Source organism: Maylandia zebra, linkage group LG10, assembly GCF_041146795.1.
Source record: "Maylandia zebra isolate NMK-2024a linkage group LG10, Mzebra_GT3a, whole genome shotgun sequence".
Classification (NCBI taxonomy): domain Eukaryota; kingdom Metazoa; phylum Chordata; class Actinopteri; order Cichliformes; family Cichlidae; genus Maylandia; species Maylandia zebra.
Window position 1 is genome coordinate 19,685,421 of NC_135176.1, and position 18,506 is coordinate 19,703,926.

Consider the following 18,506-nt stretch of genomic DNA (forward strand, 5'->3'; position numbering starts at 1 on the left):
ATCACAAAAGTTCTTTGTCTTAAATGAAGATAAATACCTCCCATGACTCAAAAACACCATCAATATACACAGCAACTCAGATTAGAAGCTTATATTAGTCTAAAAACCAGTGATCATATCATGCGATTAATACTCATATATCACTCTTACACAGCACACTGGCATCACTGCAAACTCCCGGTTGTTTTATAAATTACTTATTACTGCAGTTCATATAGGAAGTTCATAAGAGATTGAGGCATAAAACGTCTGTTAAAGATGAACACTTCTATTGATCATAGATGATCATGTTGGTCTAATCTGACTAAATGTTACTGAGGAACGTTCTGGTATTAAACATGATGAAAACAAAAAAAGGGCAAATGTAGTAATTAAAACAAGAAAAAGCAGCCAAAGCAAAAACACTGGGTGACCTTTCTATGTTCATGTACAGCTTAGGAGTTTTAATAATAAAGGCAGTTAATCATTAAAGCAATAGACATAATATAGCATCCACACAGATTAGTGTTTTTTATTTATTGGGTTTACTGAATGATTTATGAAGGGAGTTTGGTTAGAAAGCACACGTACAGATAATCATTGTTTGTGTTTTCCAAATCCTGTATGCAAGAATTTCAGGCTTCTTGAAATTAAAATAGTAATGAAAGGTTCTGCATCCAACTAAGTTTAATCTAACAAAATAACAATCCAAATGTTAGAATTTTAGATTTCCATAATCATTATACATCCTCTGACACCTTTATCAGGTTTGCCGCCTTCAGAACTGCCTTAATTATTTATGACATGGATTCATGTTGGAAATATTCCTCAGATTTTTGGTTCAGACTGACATGATCACATGGTTTCTGCTGCTTTGTATGCTGCACATCCATGAAATTACTATCTTGCTCCACCACATGTCAAAGGAGCTATATTGGATTGAGATCTGGTAACTGTGGAACTATGTGAGTAGAGAGAACTCATTGGCAGGTAATAATAATAATAATAATAATAATAATGACAAGAAGAGAAGGGGAAATAAAGGGCGGTTGGGTTGCTGGGGGGTGCTAGGGTGGGATGAGTCAGAGTGATCTTCATTATGAATACTATGGTGTTTCAGTAAGGGAGGGGTAATTAATGCCCATCCACATGACCACACAACATGTTCTTGCATTTTCACCCAAAGAACTACTTCTTGCTGAATAGTTTCTCTCTCTCTCTCTGAGCCTAAGAGATGATTGTGTGAGGAAAATCCCAGGATATCATCAGGTTCTGAAATACTCATGCCAGTCCATTTAGCACCAACAACCATGAGATGTTGAAAGTTTCTTAAATCATCTTTTCTTCCCCTGTTCCGCTGCTCAGTTTGAACTTCTACAGGGCATCATGACCCCATCTACACCCATCTACATGCCTAAATGCACTGAGTTGGTCCCATGTGATTAGCTAATAGATATTTGAGTTAATGAGTGAGTCGCTTTGCTGCTGTTTTTTTTTTTTTTTTTTTTTTTTTTACTGCCTGAAATTAAAGAACAAGACTGAGCTGAACATTGCGTCTGTACTGTTTTTATGACTGTTCTGTAATGAAAAGCTCAAAGGTTTTAAAGAGCCAACCTCTTTTTTCCAATAATGAACAGAAGAGCTGACTTGTACATGAACCGGATTAATATTTGACACCAAAAGAGACCAACTGATAAAAACTGTGTATGGATTTAGATGTTCTGTCACTCTCACAAAATCCTTATTTGTTGGTCACACTTTTTGATGAATCATTACTCATTAAAGGTGCAATTTGAGAGAAAACCCACTGTAAAGACCTCTAAACAATCAGCACCCAGCTTTATGGATGAAGTGCCTCCAATTGTAATAAGGCTGTTCTGCCAGTACAATTTAGTCATACTGATAAGATAACAACATGCATCCTGAAAACAGTGCAAATGTTGAATATAACTTACATAACAAACTAATATTTACTATTAGTGCTATAAAAATCACACTTTTATTCTATCAAGATTACCTTGGAAACGCCATTGCACTGCATTTTGATGTTATAGTGCCAGTACAATAATAATCAAGTCATGTAATGTTAATTTGTTTTTCTGCACAGACCAGAGAACATTTCTACACCTGCTCTCATTACAGTCATGGTTTAAACATCACTAAAAGAAGAATCTGGACCATTATTTTAAGAGGGCAGCATCCACTTACATTTAAGGAGGGCTATATAAATATGATCTGTTTTATGTTTGATCAGTGTAGAACTCACAATTCAATATTGTTGTGACTGAGTGCTTTTTAAGGGGACTTTGCATCCTGTATATAAACACCTTTCCCATCTTTTGGCATATTAGCAACAATAGGAGCGAACAGAGGTACCTTCCACTTTAAGCTCCCGTGAAACAACTCTGTGCATTTACTTGTTTAGTTATTTTTGAAACATTATCTTTTATATCAATGTCACAACTAAAGTTATTACCTTGAGTTTCATTGTTTTATTTGTCCTGCTGTTAATTTCAGGGGTTCTGCCAGATGTGTGCATTTCAGTAGATTATACTTTTACAACAATCAGCCAGAAAATTCAGGATGATGCTTCTGAGTCTTTAACATACTGCATGCTGTCCTTACTTCTGTCTCTACTGGCACTTGACAAGTTTGAATAAATAATAAATGGTAAATGGTCATCGAGGCAGACAAAAGCATTTTTTATAGTGACAGCATGCAGGGTTTAGCAATAAGTCAAATTTGTCAAAAAGGAAGTTCTGTGTCTCCGCAGGAGCCCATTTTAGGTCCAATCTTCTTCTTCTTCTACATATAATTATTCTCCTTATAGTCTCTGTTATGTTTAAAATTTTATGCTGATCACACACAGATATATCGGCCTCGTAGATCATCTGACCCTCCGCGGTACACTGAGCTCTCTGAATGGCTGCCTTTGCAAAGTGTTTTTCATGCTTTTATTTCCTCACACCGAGATTACTGCAACAGGCTGTTTATTTGCCTGAGCCAAATAAATCTATTGAATGACTGCAGACTGCCAGGATTTTAACTAGACCAAAGAGATGGCATTGTATCACTCCTGTTTAGGCATGTTTACATGTTCTCCCAGAATGTTTTTTAATTGATTTTAAGAGTTCACCTCTTATTAGAATGTGCAGCACGTACCTTTAAATCCGCAGGCAGAGGTCTTTTATTTGTTCTAGGTGTCCAGCTAAAACCTAAAGAGGACAGAGCATTTGCAACAAGGTGCCTGAGGAAATCAGATCTGTTGCAGTCAGCCACTTCCTTTAAGTCGTGTCTTAAAGCGTCCTTTTTTTTAAAGGCTTTCAATGATTTTAAGTTTTACATTTACTTACAGTTACTTTTTTAGTCCCTACATTTGTTACTTTTGCTTTTTTTATTTTTAAGTCTGCACTATGTGTCTTATTTTACCTTCATTCTAAATTCCTAAACCTAGATTTTTTTGTCATGATAAACTCCGGGAGGTTGTTTTCTGTCAGACTGGCTGCAGGCTTTTCAATCAGGCTCATGGAGTTGCACTACATCAGAGGAAGTAGAAAAGTCAGCAAGCAGTCCAACACTTTGCTGCTAGATCCCGAAATAGATCTTTGTGGATTAGGTTCGGCACACTTTCTGTGGTTTTTCGGATTTGCTTAGTTATCTTGTTAATTGGACTCAAGAGCAACATAAGAACTGCCAGTGATAAAAGCTGCACTGATAATCAAAGTCCACACATGGACTGTTTTTGCTGCACTGCATGAAGGATGAGTACATTCCTAAATGCCGTGGATTTCCTTATTGTTTGGGCAGTTTAAATATTGACCTAAATTACCAACTTTCTTCAGCTGCGACTTTGTTCATTTTAAACCTTAAAGAAAAAACTATTTTTTAAAACTCCTTTCAAATCCTTTAATGTTTAACAAATACCCGGAAACTTCAAGGCTAGAGATAAGGAAGCATTAATATTGCTCTAATCTGTCTGCAAGCTGACTGACTTGTTCCGTGGTGTTGAATTTAGTCATCAACTCCCATCTTTTGGTCATAATCCAAACTGGAAAGGAGGGAATCCACAGGTTTCACCTGCATTTTTTCTTCTTCCCAGGGCTTAATTGGGGAGAAAAAGTCATTGTCTGTGTTTAAGGATCAATAGAGAAAAAAGTCAGGCCTAATGTTACAATGTTTGAGCTTAGATATTATCCTAAATTTGCCCGGAAATTAAAAATACAGTGCACACACTTACTTTATGACTCAAGAGACACCTTCAGTTTTTAGTTGAGTTTGTAATTCTGTGTTTTAACCATTTTCATATTGAGAAGCATCCAGATAAACCTATGATTAATAACATTTTCATAAAGTAAATTAAAGTTATTATAAAATTATACTGGGTGATAGGTTTACTAAATAACATCAAATTAAAGCCATAAAGTGTTCATGTTTCTGGTCTGTAGCATGTTTCTAGGACAGATGGGACAGAGATCAGCTTAATGATTATCAGAGTATTGACCAGTCAGGACAGCAGAAGCCTGGGGGGGTCAACAGCCTCTGAAAAATATCTATTGATCAGCTGCACACAGTACTAAACCCCAAAGTGGGGCACCCAGCTCAAACCCAGCTAGTGGTTTAGGTTAGTAAGCAGGATTTTAGAATAGTACACCTTCAGAGTTTTAGTTTGGGGGATTTTTGCTGTGAGCCGACATGAAGCCAGCGGTAGTTCTGCTGGGCCTCGTCCTGTTGTTGGACACCGCCTTTGCTGCAGAAGGTAAAACTTTAACATTTTTGATGTGCAGTTTGTATTATTGTTGATAGCAGTTGTAATTATTAGACATGATAGATCATATTTTTAAGTTTCGTATAATGTCTTGACTTTGATGTGTAGCTACTGATGTATGAAACAAAATGTACTATATTGTCAGAAACATTTGCTCATTGCCTTCACACATATATGAACTTGAGAGACATCCCATTCCTAATCCATGTGGTTTATTATGATGTCGCTCCACCCTCTGCAGCTATAATATCTTCAAGTCTTCTGGGAAGGCTTTCCACAATGTTAGCAGTGTTTATGGGGATTTTTGAGCATTCTTCCACAAGCACATTTGTCAGGTTAGGCACTGATGTTGGATGACAGGCCAGTCGAGTTCTTCCACACCAAGCTCGCACATCCATGTCTTTATGGATCTTGCTTTGTGCACTGGCGCGCAGTCATGTTGGAACAGAAAGGGACCACCCTAAAGCATGAAAATGTCCAAAATGTCTTAGTGAGCTGAAGCCTTAAGAGTTATTTGACTGGAACTATGGAGCTGAGCACGACGCCTGAAAAACAACCGTCACACCATAATCCCCTCTCCACCAAACTTTACACATACCGCTCTCCAGCAACCACCAAACCCAGACTCGTCCACCAGAATGAGAAGGATGATTCTTCACTTCGGAGAACACGTCTCCACTTCTCTAGATCGAGTGGGGGGCGTGGTTTAAACTATGTTTGGTGATGTAAGGCTTGGATGCAGCTGCCATGCAAGATGGGACATACTTTTGGCAGTATAGTGTAAATTAGTAGTTTATCCTGGTGTTTTCTTAGAGGTTTGTTTTATTGTTTTTAATTTCTAATTAAATCTTTTTATTCTTGGACTCTACTGAAAATGCTTTGAATGACTCAGTTTTAAAATATCCTTCTTTATCTCAGACTTCCAGTTTATCCCCTCTCTGAAACATACTCCTCTCCCTTTATTTAATTCATCTTTCTTCCAATTGGCTGCCTTATGCATACAGAATGTTTGAACGGGAGCTGAATCGAGCTTTTGTACTATAAGCCAGAGCTGTGTGACATCACACAGAGCCAAGAGTGAAAAATGGTAGAAATAGAGCAGCCTGAGCTTGCAGGGACAATATATAGCATCCATTATTCCACACCATAATCAATGAAAGAATCCCTGTCATAGGCTGATAGGTGGGAACATGTTTTTAGTAACTGTAACTCGTGTTTTACACACTTTCCCCTTTAAATATCTAAATGAATTGATTTCAATGACTCTTTGAACCCAAAACACAATTTTGTTGCTTCCCTCTTATTCGTGTCCCAATTCTTCAAATTCAGTTCACCTTGGTAAATAACTGTAAATATTTCAAACGTTGACAATGTGAAATATTTTATTTAGTGATGAATTAGGAAGAATCTAATCCTAACTTTATATCCTATCTTTCTGATAATGCATCTGGATTGTTTTACAGCTGGTGTGTTTAAACGAGTAAAGGGTCTGATTACTTCTGGTTTCACTGATTATTGAATGGTAAACTCAGACCAGGTCTACACGCTGCATGATATCTCACACTAAAACTACTTTCCCACAGAGTCCTGTGCAGGTCGCTGCGGCTCCTTCAGCCCACAGAGCAAATGTCAGTGTGACTCCATGTGTGTGTATTATGGAAGCTGCTGTGGGGACTTTTACACCATCTGCCCCAGAAAAGGTCAGTGCTGTGCTGTGTGACAGTTTCACTAAAGAGTCAGCTTGAATTTTCTTCTCCTTTGAAACGTCACCATCTGACAAAACCTCATGTTCTACCTTCAGTTTCTCGAGGCGATGTCTTTGAGGAACCACTGGAAGAGACGAGCCCGAGCACAGCAACTTTTATGCCAACCTCAGACACGGTTATACCGACTGTCACACCCAATGTTACACAGGCGCCCACACTACTACCGGTGGATCCTGATGCCATGCCCTGCAGTGGGCGGGCATTTGATGCTTTTCTGCAGCTGAAAAATGGATCAATCTACGCTTTTAGAGGTAATCCTGATCACATAACAGGACAGTTTACTTCTACTTCTACTTTTACTTTTGTTACTTTGTTGCCATTGTGTAATGTCTCTCTTTTTAATTTCCTTAGTTATTCAGCAATGCTGTTTTTTCCAATACAGAGAGGAGAAAGTTATAATCAGAAGATGCAGAATTGATACAGTGCCTAAAAGTGTAAATTATGGTAAAAACTAATGTTAATAGCTTAAAAGATCCAAACATTAAAGAAAAGGAGGGAAAGCCTTTTCAATTTCATCCAAAATTAAAATAAAAATGATAACAATTGTTTGAGGAAAGTAAATGCTAAAGGAGCTTTTGCTCAATGAAAACAGAATGTGTTTCTTTAAAAAGTAAACGATAAATGGGTACATATTTGCAGTCATTTTGAACACAGACCCAAAATCAGACTTGAGTACCCATTCGTGGAAACTTTGTGGATTATCCTGCTGCAAGATTTGAAACTCTTTGAATGCTGATGTAAACACTGATCCAGAGCCTGCTCTTCCTCGTAGGTGTATATTTCTTTGAGCTGGATGATAAGTCCATCCTTCCTGGTTACCCCAAACTCATCGAGGATGTTTGGGGAATTAGTGGACCCATCAGTGCTGCATTCACACGCATCAACTGCCAGGGGAAATCCTACATCTTTAAGGTATAAGCTGCCATATTTCTTTGTGATGAGGTACACAAAAGGCTCCACCTCACATAAATGTGTGTTTTTTTTGGTGGTGTGCATGTGTTTTCAGGTTTAATTGAGCTACATTTATTGTTTATTCTTTTAAGCCTCTGAAAATTCAAAATGAGTGCCTACAGTTGTAAAAGCCATTGTTTTAAACCGTTTCTCTGTAACTGCGAAATACTCAAACAGTGACTCTGTTGCGTGCAATAATTCAGATCAAATACACTATCCAACATTATGGCAGAAATAATGCTCTTCAGCCCCACACTGGCATGACTGTTGCTAGAAAATGGTGTCGCTTCATTACTCATAATATTGATCTGTTTCCTTATTGATTCGGTTATTTGTACAGTGCATATGAAGAAGAATTGTGCATTTTTTTCTTGCTATACCCTGCCAGTGGTCTTCAGCTGGATAAAATGGAGTAACCTTACAAAAAAAACATAAGAAACGTGGAGAGAAAGCGGTGTTCTTCTCAACTAACTAACAAAAGTTGTTAATTATGCAAAGTATTAGCAGTATTTTATATTAGGGATGAGCTCTGGGCCTCTTCTTGTTTGCAGGGGGATGCACACTGACAGATGAGGTCAGGCAGGCGTCTCTATGGACTCTATGCAGATGAGATTGTGATCTATAGTGAGAGTAGAGAGCAGGTGGCGGTATGAAGACGAATTAAAGTCAGTAGAAGCAAGATGAAATATGTGTGTGAATGAGAGGAGATTTAAGCGCCTGGGGTCAACAATCAAAAGTAAAAGACGGTGCACAATAGAGGTGAAGAAGAGACAGGGTGGAGTGGGTGGAGATGAGTGTCAGGGGTGATTTGTGACTGAAGTGTAGCAGCATGAGAAAGAGGGAATGTTTACAAGATGGACCTGCTGTGATATATGGTTTGGAGGCAATGGTGAAATGAGTATATCAGAGGCAGTTGGAGAGGCAAGGCTGAGTTGGTTTGGACATGTGCGGCGGGGGGATAGTGGAAGATGGTGAAGATGGAGCTTTAAGGCACCAAATTACTGGATGTAGTGATAGAGGACGTGCAGATGATTGGTGGGACAGAGGATTGACTGAGATGTTTGCAGCAACCCCTAAAAAGAAGAAGAAGATGATGATTAGGAATGTTTCAGACTTCAAACCTTCTTTAGGGAGAGTAGTCTGTTGCCCTCATTAACACTCCCTCGCAGCGGTATCCTCAAACTTCAATGCTCTGGGCTCCATTTTCTCTCAGGGGAACCAGTACTGGAGATTTGATGGTGACGTCCTGGATGAGGACTATCCACGGCTTATTTCAAACGGCTTTGATGGCATACCAGATGAGATCGATGCTGCGTTTGCCATACCAGCACCAAGTCACCGTGGCAAGGAGAAGGCCTACTTCTTCAAAGGTATTTGTACTAATGGGTGATAATGTTTTTTATCATATACAAGTACAGCAGGGGTTTCTAAGTGTTGCTCGTGATCTGATAAAACTAAGGAAGATGACTTTGCATGTGAATATATAATGGCTTTTACAAGAATAGGGAAGTAGCACCCTATCACACAAAACAAGCAAATTAATAAACAAAGTTGTTTTCATGTTTTTTGGGGGTTTTTTGCTTCATTTTGTTAATAATTAGTTAAGGAGCTGAATACGTACTTACTTATATTGTAAATATATTACATATTTAGGAAATGTTTAACCCACCACATTTATCTGAAAGTCAAGTTATTTTGTCTGTACTTGATAAAGTTACCCTTAACTTTACCCTTAAAGTGATGACTTCAAACAGAGCACTGCTATATTCGTTTATTATTTTAATGCAGTGTCTTCACTTGTAACATTTGGTGCTTTTCCTTCTACACTTCACCTCTAAAGCAAAATTTCCTTGCATCATCATTTCACGGCAAGTTGTAAAGATGAGCAAGTTATAAAGAGCAGTCTGATGACACCCAGTGGAGCACAGAGGTTAACGTTTTCAGAAAAAGCAGTTAGAGGCAAAGCAAAGAGTTAGAGTTACAGAATCTGATGGAAGCAAATGCAGATGGCAAGGTTTTATCTGCATTTGTATATCATTAAAAATGTATCGGCAACTCCACAACCTCATTGTTTCTCTCTCATCGAGTAAAATCCTGAAATCTGATTTTTCTCTTTTCTTCAGGGGACCGGTATTACCAATACGAGTTCAAGCACCAGCCTTCCCACGAGGAGTGCATCCAGATGAGCAGGTCCTCCCCTTCTGTGCTGTTCACACAATACACAGACCTCTTCTGCGATAACGCATGGGAGGATCTCTTCACTGAGCTCTTTGGAGGATCCTGTAAGGACCTTGGTCTCTTTATGCTTGTCTGTTTCAGATTTTTTTTTTCTTATTCTCCATCTGCATGACTTTTGTATTTTAGCAGTTACCAGTTCCCAAACAGGCCCTTGGTTCATCAGCAGGGATTGGCGGGGTATTAGGCCCGTTATAGATGCTGCCATAGTGGGGCGAGTCTACACCACTCCCAAACCAACTTCACCTCCGACTGCAAAGAAGTGGAAGAGTCAGAGGAAGAGGCCCAGTAAGAGGCGTGGACAGCGAAGAAGGCAGAGTCGCCACGATGACTTTTGGTTCTATGATTTGTTCGACCTCGGTGATTACAGTGACAGCTCTGAAGAGAGCATCATGCAGGAGTACCAAAGCACCCCCGTTCAAAATGTGTACTTCTTCAAGAAGGGTAAATCAGCCTGAAAAAAAAAAAAGAGTCAAAATCCTTCCAAAAACAGCTCTTTATTCTTCCTTAACACCTTTTGGTTTGTGTGTTTCCTTTTTGTTTTTAATATCAGATAAGTACTACAGAGTGGATCTGCAGACAAAACGCGTGGATGCCACTTACCCTCCCTATCCTCGATCTATCGCAAAGTACTGGCTGGGCTGCAAGCATGAAGCTGCTGCACCTGATGCATCAAGGGCAGAAAAAAGATAAATACTTGTCTTGACTATTACAATATGGGGCTAATGATGACAACACCTTTGACCCTTGCATGTAGTTCAGGATAGACACCTCTCCAATGGCCTCTTAGGTGGATACACTGAAATTATTCAAAATTAATAAACTTTACATTTCAGTGCTTGAGTGCTTTGATATTTTTGACCACATGGCAGAGATTACACACACACACACACATCTAATGTGATCTGTAGCCATGCATCATGTCTACATGCCCAAACTCAACACCCAGCCTTTATCAGCGTTATCAGTGGGAGAAATGTTTCACCACTCATCCATCTTAGCTTACAGCAGATTTGCTCAATCTTTTAAAGACTACAGTTTCATACTGACCTAAAATAACACCATAGCTAATATGCTAATATATATATATATATATATATATATATATATTTTTTTTTTTAAATAACTTCAAGTTTTAATAAAGTTATGCAAATAGCCACTCATTTACAGAGTTAGGGAATGGCTGCTGTCACAGCATTAGAAGATGGTGAAAGATTTACTCCTTGGTTCAGTTGCGGTTCCTTTTACACATAAATTAGGGCAGATGTAATGTTTATAAGCTTAGGGAAACCTGCAGACTGAAGAGGTCACTTTCCTCCCCCTGAAAATGCTGTATCTAGTGGGACTGAATCAACCTTTTGGGGTAGCCTGACCTGGTTTTTACAAATGCAACATACAACTGAATATGCGCGCACACATACAGGCCTCTGTTCAGTGAATTCATGAGTATCCCTACAAGAGGCTGCCGTAATCCTGTGCTGACCTCTTCAGGTGGGGAAAAAAAAAAGAAAAAAAAAAAAAAAAAAAAGAGCGCCCTCTGTTGGGCAATAGGCCGGTACAAGGGAAAATATATCAAAATAAATACAATAAAAAGCTGTGTTACAACTTTGAAAAGGCATTAGGAAATTTGTATTAAGGTTTAAGTAATTTATAAACCACTACAGATCTTTTTAACATAACCTGATATTATCGAACTGTGCATCAGTGAGAAAAACAAAAAACAAATACACACTCCCTTGAGGTTGTTTAAAAATGAATAGAAATCTGATTTGCGTCAGTGACGCAACATTTAATGTTACGGGAGTGTTTAAAAGTTTACTTTAATCAAAACAGAAAATAAAAAGGCACCGCTGGGATTCGAACCCAGGATCTCCTGTTTACTAGACAGGCGCTTTAACCAACTAAGCCACGGCGCCACGTGATTCCTGACCTCAAGAAGAGTTTATGAATGATAACACACAACCTGAGAGACTCGTTCAGGATACATTTATTAGTAAAAAGTACGTTATGTACATAACATTGTTAATAGTAATATGCATTTTATTTACATTAGAGATCTCCACGGCCTGCCATGAAAATCGTGAAATATACCCCCCCCCCCCCCCCCCCAAAAAAAAGGCGATCTGGTCATTCGTGTCCCATTTCCCCGTCACAATAGTTGGCATACCTTGTAACATAACTCTGGTACCGAGTTTCAGTTGGAAACAAGTGAGTCTCATTTACTTTTTCCCCGGGACTCCGCTGAAGCCCACTCAGCAAGGACAGCTTTGACTCAAGTGCTAAACGTTATCTTTGCAACCCCATCCAAAATATAAACAAACTATGTGCAAAAAGGACATGTGAAATCATCTGATGTGCATCATACTGGTGTTTCTTAAATAGATAACGAATAGCATAAGTCACAGTTACCACCTCCCCAAGATAGACTCGGCACCTTTGTCCAAAAAAAAAAAAAAAAAAAAAAAAAAATTAGCGCAACACTTTGAAAGACCGCGACATCGCCGAATGGGTGCACTAGTGGAGGCCACCACGGCAACTGGCGACACAGCGTAGACGTATGGGTGTGAGAACGGATACACTGATGTAGCAGACATCCTGCTGCAGGCTGGCTCGTAGCTGTTACACAAACGGACGTGTTGTTGGACGTGGACCCATTCATGTCGTAGTCTTCAATATGTTGCTCTCAGTTTTGTCAGTCATGCCAAAAGATAGTCAATCATTGAGCTGTCCAAGCTGGGCAGACTGGGGACCATCAGGTCCTGGAAGCACAGATCCGACAGGTCGGCCAGGGTCTCTATAGAGCTGGAGAGAGCCTGGAGGCCTTGCCGACTCTGGATGTCTTCCTTGTGGACAGGATGGCCACGTTCTGCTGGCTGTACCCCCCGTGCATTGAGAAAAGCTTCAAAGTCCTCTGGTAAATCCAACTCATCCAGCCCTTCGTATGGAAACACGTCTTGGCAGTAGCTGGTTTGGGGAACGTCTGGTGACTTGGTCTGGATGTCCAGGATTGACGAGAGCCTGGTGGACTGAGGTAGACTGGGCACCCGGTAGTCTGTTGGAGACGCAAGGCTGGGACTAGGAGGTGGAGGAGAAGCCACCTGAGGAGTGCACGGTGTCTTGTGCCTGACCTGTGAAGGTTTGGTGGCTCCTCGAGTTGATTTCTTAGTCTTGAAGAAGCGTGCGCGCCGATTTTGAAACCAAACCTGAAGAAAATTGAGAATTACATGAAACTCTTAGTCAACAAAACAAGTGTACGTTGTCTAAATTAGCCTTAGGTCGCACGTGTCCTACCTGAATTTTAGGCTCCGGTAGTCCAGTTAGAGTGGCCAGGGTTTTCCTCCCATTGATATCCGGGTAGGGTGTAGCAGAGAAGGCCCTCTCCAGCTGGCTCAGCTGCGCCTTGCTGAATATTGTGCGCTTTCGGCGGCACTTTGTCTTCGAGTTGATAGTGTATGGAACATGGTGCACTTTAGAGGGAGGGCAAAACGTTTTGTTAAAACTGACAATTACATTTTAAATGCAGAAATTAATTTGCAGAGTCAACAGCCCACAGATTTATACAGATGTTTGTCCTCAAACTATATCACATTTTAAATGTGCAAATATAAATACATGTCCACCTACCCGTGCTGGAGAGCTGTGCCGACCCGTTGTTGTTGCTGCTGTCAGTCAGTGCATCAGGCCATAACTGCTCCGAGAAAAACGTGATGATCTCAGAAACATTACCGCTGGTAAAATCCATCCCGCACGCTGTGTCCGAAGCACGCAGCTAAAAGGGGAAATAAGTTTCCGTGAGTGAGTCCCAGACACTTCTCCAGTGAGCAGGCATGATGTCAGAGGGATTTTATACCCGAGTTCTGCAGACACAACACGACCCCCTGCGTGGCATCCTCTTGCACATCACAGACGCTATCGGGCTTTGCGAACGCGTGGCTTTGATGTGCTGCTCACCTGTTAATGGCTGTCTGGATAATAGGTGTCTGTTTGATCCCCTATGGCCCGTTAATGGGCCCCGTTTAGACCAGAGAGACAGCTTGTCTTCAGCTACGGACAACGAGATGCTCCAGAAACCTTAAAATGGAAAGATGAATCAAAGACATCCGCAGGTGAAGAAATAAACTTATCGTGGGCGCGTTTTCTTTCATTTTAAGATCATTTTCGAAGCAAGACACTCTGATTTTATGGCAACTGTTTTGGCCTGAAATTATAAACACATGTGTTACTAATCAACAGCGGGGAGGGGGGCAAATTAAAATGATTGGAAACACCTTGAAGCGCCAGAACGGCTGCTCTGATCCGGGTCTAGTTTTGTTTTTAATGCCCGTAATAATGATATTCATGAACGTATACAGTGTAAGGCATCCGCACTACGAGGAGCGAAGCGACACCGGCACTGTTTTACTGATTTGAAGCTCCAGTCTGCGGCACATCCTCTACCGCGCGCCGCCTCCTGGTGCGCATGAAAGCGCGCAGTGGAAGCGTATTGGAGAAGTTGTGGGAGTGACGCTTCTGTCAGCTACAATGTGTGAAGGTGACAAATCAGGCAACTTCTTTTCCCACCCCTTTCTTCGTTGTCGGTTGTGTTTCCACCGAACGAGACATCAAAACACCGGATCACTCGTAGTCCTTTTCAGCCAGTTCCCAGGCGAGTGCCAGACTCGCAGCTCCTTCACAAACAGACAGAAACGGGCTGCATGTATTAAATTACAACACGTCCACTGATTTTGCTTATAAGCAGATTTTTTGAATGCTACAATATATTTTGTAGAGGCTGCATGAAATAAAAATTAGCCTACTTGAACTGAGACGGCGGCCTTGTTGAGTGGGTCAAATTAGCTGTGAAGTACTCTACGTTCACCTTCTCTCCAGAGAACAATGCGCCATTTAAAAAGATCATAAGCCAAGCTCACGTGATTTGATTAAATGCAATAACATAACAGATGCAGTCGAAGAGGTCCCAGCAAACTGTGGAGTGCAAAGAGTGGCCTGTGTTTGTGTGGGACAAGTTTGTAATGCTGGCAAGTGGTCTGAAAAATGAAGGTGGTAGAAGAAACATTTTCAGTTCCACGAATGGGTAATATAAACGACCAAAGAACTTCTCCCCGAAAGAGTTGGTTTTAAGAGGTGCTTACAGACTTATAGCAGAAATAATTTCCTTAAGGAACCATTTTCGGGAAAGCTCAGACTGTTTGTTGTTGTTGTTTGTTTGTTTGTTTGTTTGTTTTTAGTAAAGGAAACTCTTGATGCATTTAAATCTGCCACGTCCAAGTGTAACCGCGACAGTGTCTTCTATAAAAATAAAACTGCACAGAAAGGATTAAAAGCTTCCTGCAAACACAAACTGCTGTTAGGAACACTTTGGTTTTAGATCATGGCCTAAAAATATGCAGCTACACAGTTTCAGCGTATGGAAGATAAATGCACTGTTTTATAAAAATGCAACTTTTTAAATGCTTTCTGTATGTAAATAATGACATAAAATTAAGTCGAGTGTTGTCTGTTCAAATTGTTATCAGTAATTGTTAATTAACTGATTAATTTGTATTTCAGATAATAACCTTTAGGTTTCACTGTAATGAAGATAGATTTGCATATCTCTTATTAAACAACGCTTCATATAAATATTCTCCCCAAAAATGAAAATACTATGAATAATGAGAGGAAGAAGAAACTATATGAAAACTGCCTTCCTGTGGCTTCTGTCACACATTAACTTGTATGGCGCCCACAGTGGCAGCTTTCCCAGCTCTCAGACTTAAGAAAAGTGCCCTGCAGTGTTGACTATTGAATGCTATAGCCATTCAAAATGTGGGACACAGTCTCTGTATGTGGAAAAGCAGGAAAATGCATTTAATATGAAAAGTGGGAGGCATGGTCCCACCAATCAGCAGGTTCTGCAGATGATTGAAACATGTGCTTACAACAAATGTGAGTGCACAGCTGAAAAGTTTGTGATGACTTTGTGGTACAAAAATATCCGTTTTACTTGCCCTACTTTATTGTAAAGCTTTTTCTAAAGCTACAGCTGCAGAGATGAAAGGATCCACTAGATGGCAGCATTTAATCGCTTTTATCTATCTATCTATCTATCTATCTATCTATCTATCTATCTATCTATCTATCTATCTATCTATCTATCAAATAGATGTTAAATTAATTTTCGAATAGAGTATAGAGTTTGATTGTGGGTTGCCAGAAACAACAGCTTATAAATCTGGGTCAATTGCACCGGACCAATCCAAACTGACTAAAGTATGACAGCAAGGTCAACTACACTGCTGGGTTAATAATACAACTTGAATGGATGCATGACAGTGCACAACAGCTCACAAATACAAACTAAAGGCAAAAGCTGCAAAAGATCGTGGTGGAATAAAGATGCAAAGTGGACTCCTAAAAAATGATATTTCTGGTCAGATGATGTTCAACCCTCCTGTAGAGTCCAGTTATCTAGTGAATGCTGTTTGAGACTTTGTGTGTGTTTTTTCTTATCATCTGTCCATCTACAAAGAACATTAATACATTAATGGAGATTTCTTCTCATTTCATTTGTACTTCAATTGTTACTAATCATAAACTGACAGGGCGATCTAGAATTCATCTTTTCTTCTAACTCAGTAGTCGCTCTCTTCACTTTTCCACTCTCCTGCCCACTCCTCTGCCCAGACTGTGTTCCCGACCTCACCGTGGAAAAAACACAATACACAAACTGTCTTTTTCTCTGTGTGTGAATGCCTCAGTTTATACCTCACAAACTCAGGTGTGCACACAGAGAAACGCTGCACTTCTGTGTCCACACTCCCCTCTAAGAAATCAGGATTGACACTCAGGCGTGAATGACGCTCTGACCTCCTCTCCGTCACCTCAGTCCTCGCTCCTTCCTTCACAATACACAAACGCCGCTCCTCAGTCCTCTATTTGATGTGGAAACTCATTCCACATTTCCTGTCAACCTGAGAGATTTTGGGGGCCCAATCTTGAATTCTGCATAGCAGAGGCGAGGGGGTTACTCCTCGCCTCTTGTCCCGTGCTTGTAAAGGCCCCTCTGGATCTGAGAAGTAGGAGCAAAGTGTGATTCCAGCTTGGCTATGGATAAAAGGACAACAGGCCAAGCAGCAAAAGCATCACACACGATTTAGTGCAGCTGGAGATACAAAATAAATGGGTATTACAGCTCAGATGGAAAGGAAGCTGAAATATTCTGTCAGCATTGCGATCCAACAGGTCGGTGTGACTTCAACTTGGCTTTGGATAAGTAAGCAAAGCATGAAGTCAGTGAAGGAGAAAACTGTGGCTGTAGATCACATGTTATTCAGTGAACTTCATAAACTGAATTAAATCCAACAAAGTAACACATAACATGGGTTTTTGGGCATTTTTGTGCACTTAGCTACTGAAACTACTGATGTTTTTTTCCCAGTGAAATTAAAGAAATTAATTTCTCCCCTCTTTCTGTCAAAATCCTGACCAAAGGCACAACCTGTACATGCAATCAGGTGGTGATTAATTATTGCTGCTGATTAACAGATGTTCAGATGTAACTAGTTTGCTCCTCCAACCTGGGCTACAGTTTCTCAAGCACAGGTGTCTGATGGACATTGTAAACCGCACATTATCCATAATAGCTTCCTTTGTAATATGATGGCTGCTTTTTAGTTTAATGTAGTTTAAGATTTTATATTTTGCCACTGTATGGGTTAGTGCTTATCTTTTAACCCTGCGCACTTCAACTGAATCACTGAGATCTGCTTAGCAAATGTCTGCCTGTCTCGAGCTCCTAATTAAACACAGGAGGTGAAATTGTGGAACAAACTGCGTCTTCACATCAGCATCTCCCATGTTTATTCTTTGGCTTTTAGATCAGACTGAATTCTGACTGTTATTTATCTATGTTGTTTTACTCTTTTTGCTTTAATTCTATGTTCTTTAAGTCTGTTGTTTTATATCACTGTTTTTGTTTTTGTTTTTTTAGATGTGCAGCACTTTGGTCCACAGCTATTGCTTTATATGTACTGATAAATAAATTTGACATGACTACATTCAATGAATGAATGAATGAATGAAGCAGTCTTACTTGACTCAGGCTATGTGCTGGATTGTCGCAGTGTTTTTTGGGGTCTGCAGAAGCCTGAATGGGAAACTGGATATCATACATAGACAAGAATATTATTCCCCTATTTCCAGGAATCACAGGGTACTGAGATTTAAAGCAGATGTGTGACTGCTGGCATCTGATAAAAGATGGATTCAGCCTCAGCAGGGAATTGATTTGGATATGAATATATGCAATATTCACACTAGGTTTTAGTGCATTGTTACTAACAATAGCATAATTTGTTAGATGTTACCAGTACATAATTTTAAATCGTCAATATGCCAAGTCGGAAGCTAAAAAATGATATCCTAACTGCAGTAGGCAATTACTGGCCACTTTATTAGGTGCACAACCATCTCTAGGATTTATAGAGAATGATCTGAAAAAGAGAAAATATCCAGTGAGTGGAGAAAATGCTTTATTGATGTCAGATGTCAGAGGAGTATGGTCAGACTGCTTCAAACTGATAATAACGTAAAGGTAACTTAAAATAACCTCATGTTACAACCAAAACATGGTAAATGGAATTACTCTTATTTAGTGATTTTTCTACCTGAGCACACAAAGCTCTTTATTCAACATGTCTCGCTCACACATTTTATTCTGCATCCTAGTGCACACTCACACTCACTCAGCCGCCTGACCAGCAGGGTATGCAGAAGAGCATTAGTTCTTAAGTTCAAAATGTGCTGCCAAACAACATGAAGGCATGGAT

General features: G+C 39.9%; 2 protein-coding genes and 1 non-coding gene across 5 annotated transcripts; 1 reads left to right on the forward strand and 2 right to left on the reverse strand.

The window, feature by feature from the left end:
• The first annotated feature begins 4,544 nt into the window (after nucleotides 1-4,544).
• Nucleotides 4,545-10,531, forward strand: vtnb (vitronectin b). Of its 2 annotated transcripts, none has more exons than XM_023152423.3 (8): nucleotides 4,545-4,735; nucleotides 6,328-6,444; nucleotides 6,546-6,761; nucleotides 7,283-7,422; nucleotides 8,675-8,831; nucleotides 9,585-9,743; nucleotides 9,829-10,140; nucleotides 10,250-10,531. In XM_023152423.3, exons 1-8 carry the CDS (start codon nucleotides 4,672-4,674, stop codon nucleotides 10,387-10,389), a joined length of 1,305 nt encoding a protein of 434 aa, XP_023008191.2. In that variant the 5' UTR covers nucleotides 4,545-4,671; the 3' UTR covers nucleotides 10,390-10,531. The 2 variants fall into 2 exon arrangements, with proteins under 2 accessions (XP_023008191.2, XP_004550296.2); XM_004550239.4 differs by having other exon boundaries at nucleotides 4,546-4,735; nucleotides 9,826-10,140.
• Nucleotides 10,532-11,538: 1,007 nt separating this feature from the next.
• Nucleotides 11,539-11,612, reverse strand: trnat-agu (transfer RNA threonine (anticodon AGU)). Its single transcript has one exon. It is a non-coding gene; the product is annotated as a tRNA-Thr (tRNA).
• A 184-nt stretch (nucleotides 11,613-11,796) lies between these two features.
• LOC101476527 (uncharacterized) lies at nucleotides 11,797-14,539 on the reverse strand. Of its 2 annotated transcripts, XM_024804077.2 has the most exons (5): nucleotides 14,493-14,539; nucleotides 13,547-14,363; nucleotides 13,321-13,465; nucleotides 12,988-13,163; nucleotides 11,797-12,899 (listed from the first exon to the last, which is right to left on the reverse strand). In XM_024804077.2, exons 2-5 carry the CDS (start codon nucleotides 13,595-13,597, stop codon nucleotides 12,393-12,395), a joined length of 879 nt encoding a protein of 292 aa, XP_024659845.2. In that variant the 5' UTR covers nucleotides 13,598-14,363; nucleotides 14,493-14,539; the 3' UTR covers nucleotides 11,797-12,392. The 2 variants fall into 2 exon arrangements, with proteins under 2 accessions (XP_024659845.2, XP_024659846.2); XM_024804078.2 differs by lacking the exon at nucleotides 14,493-14,539 and having other exon boundaries at nucleotides 13,648-14,026.
• Between the last annotated feature and the right edge of the window lie 3,967 nt (nucleotides 14,540-18,506).

Bases quoted from the DNA above. Each gene is read 5' to 3' on its own strand.
- vtnb (XM_004550239.4), top strand. From the start codon at position 4,672: ATGAAGCCAGCGGTAGTTCTGCTGGGCCTCGTCCTGTTGTTGGACACC. The intron at 4,736-6,327 runs GTAAAACTTTAA...ACTTTCCCACAG, and splicing joins CACCGCCTTTGCTGCAGAAG to AGTCCTGTGCAGGTCGCTGC. The intron at 6,762-7,282 runs GTAATCCTGATC...TCTTCCTCGTAG, and splicing joins ATCAATCTACGCTTTTAGAG to GTGTATATTTCTTTGAGCTG.
- LOC101476527 (XM_024804077.2), bottom strand. From the start codon at position 13,597: ATGTGCAAGAGGATGCCACGCAGGGGGTCGTGTTGTGTCTGCAGAACT. The intron at 13,466-13,546 runs GTATAAAATCCC...TTCCCCTTTTAG, and splicing joins GTTGTGTCTGCAGAACTCGG to CTGCGTGCTTCGGACACAGC. The intron at 12,900-12,987 runs GTAGGACACGTG...AATTTTCTTCAG, and splicing joins TACCGGAGCCTAAAATTCAG to GTTTGGTTTCAAAATCGGCG.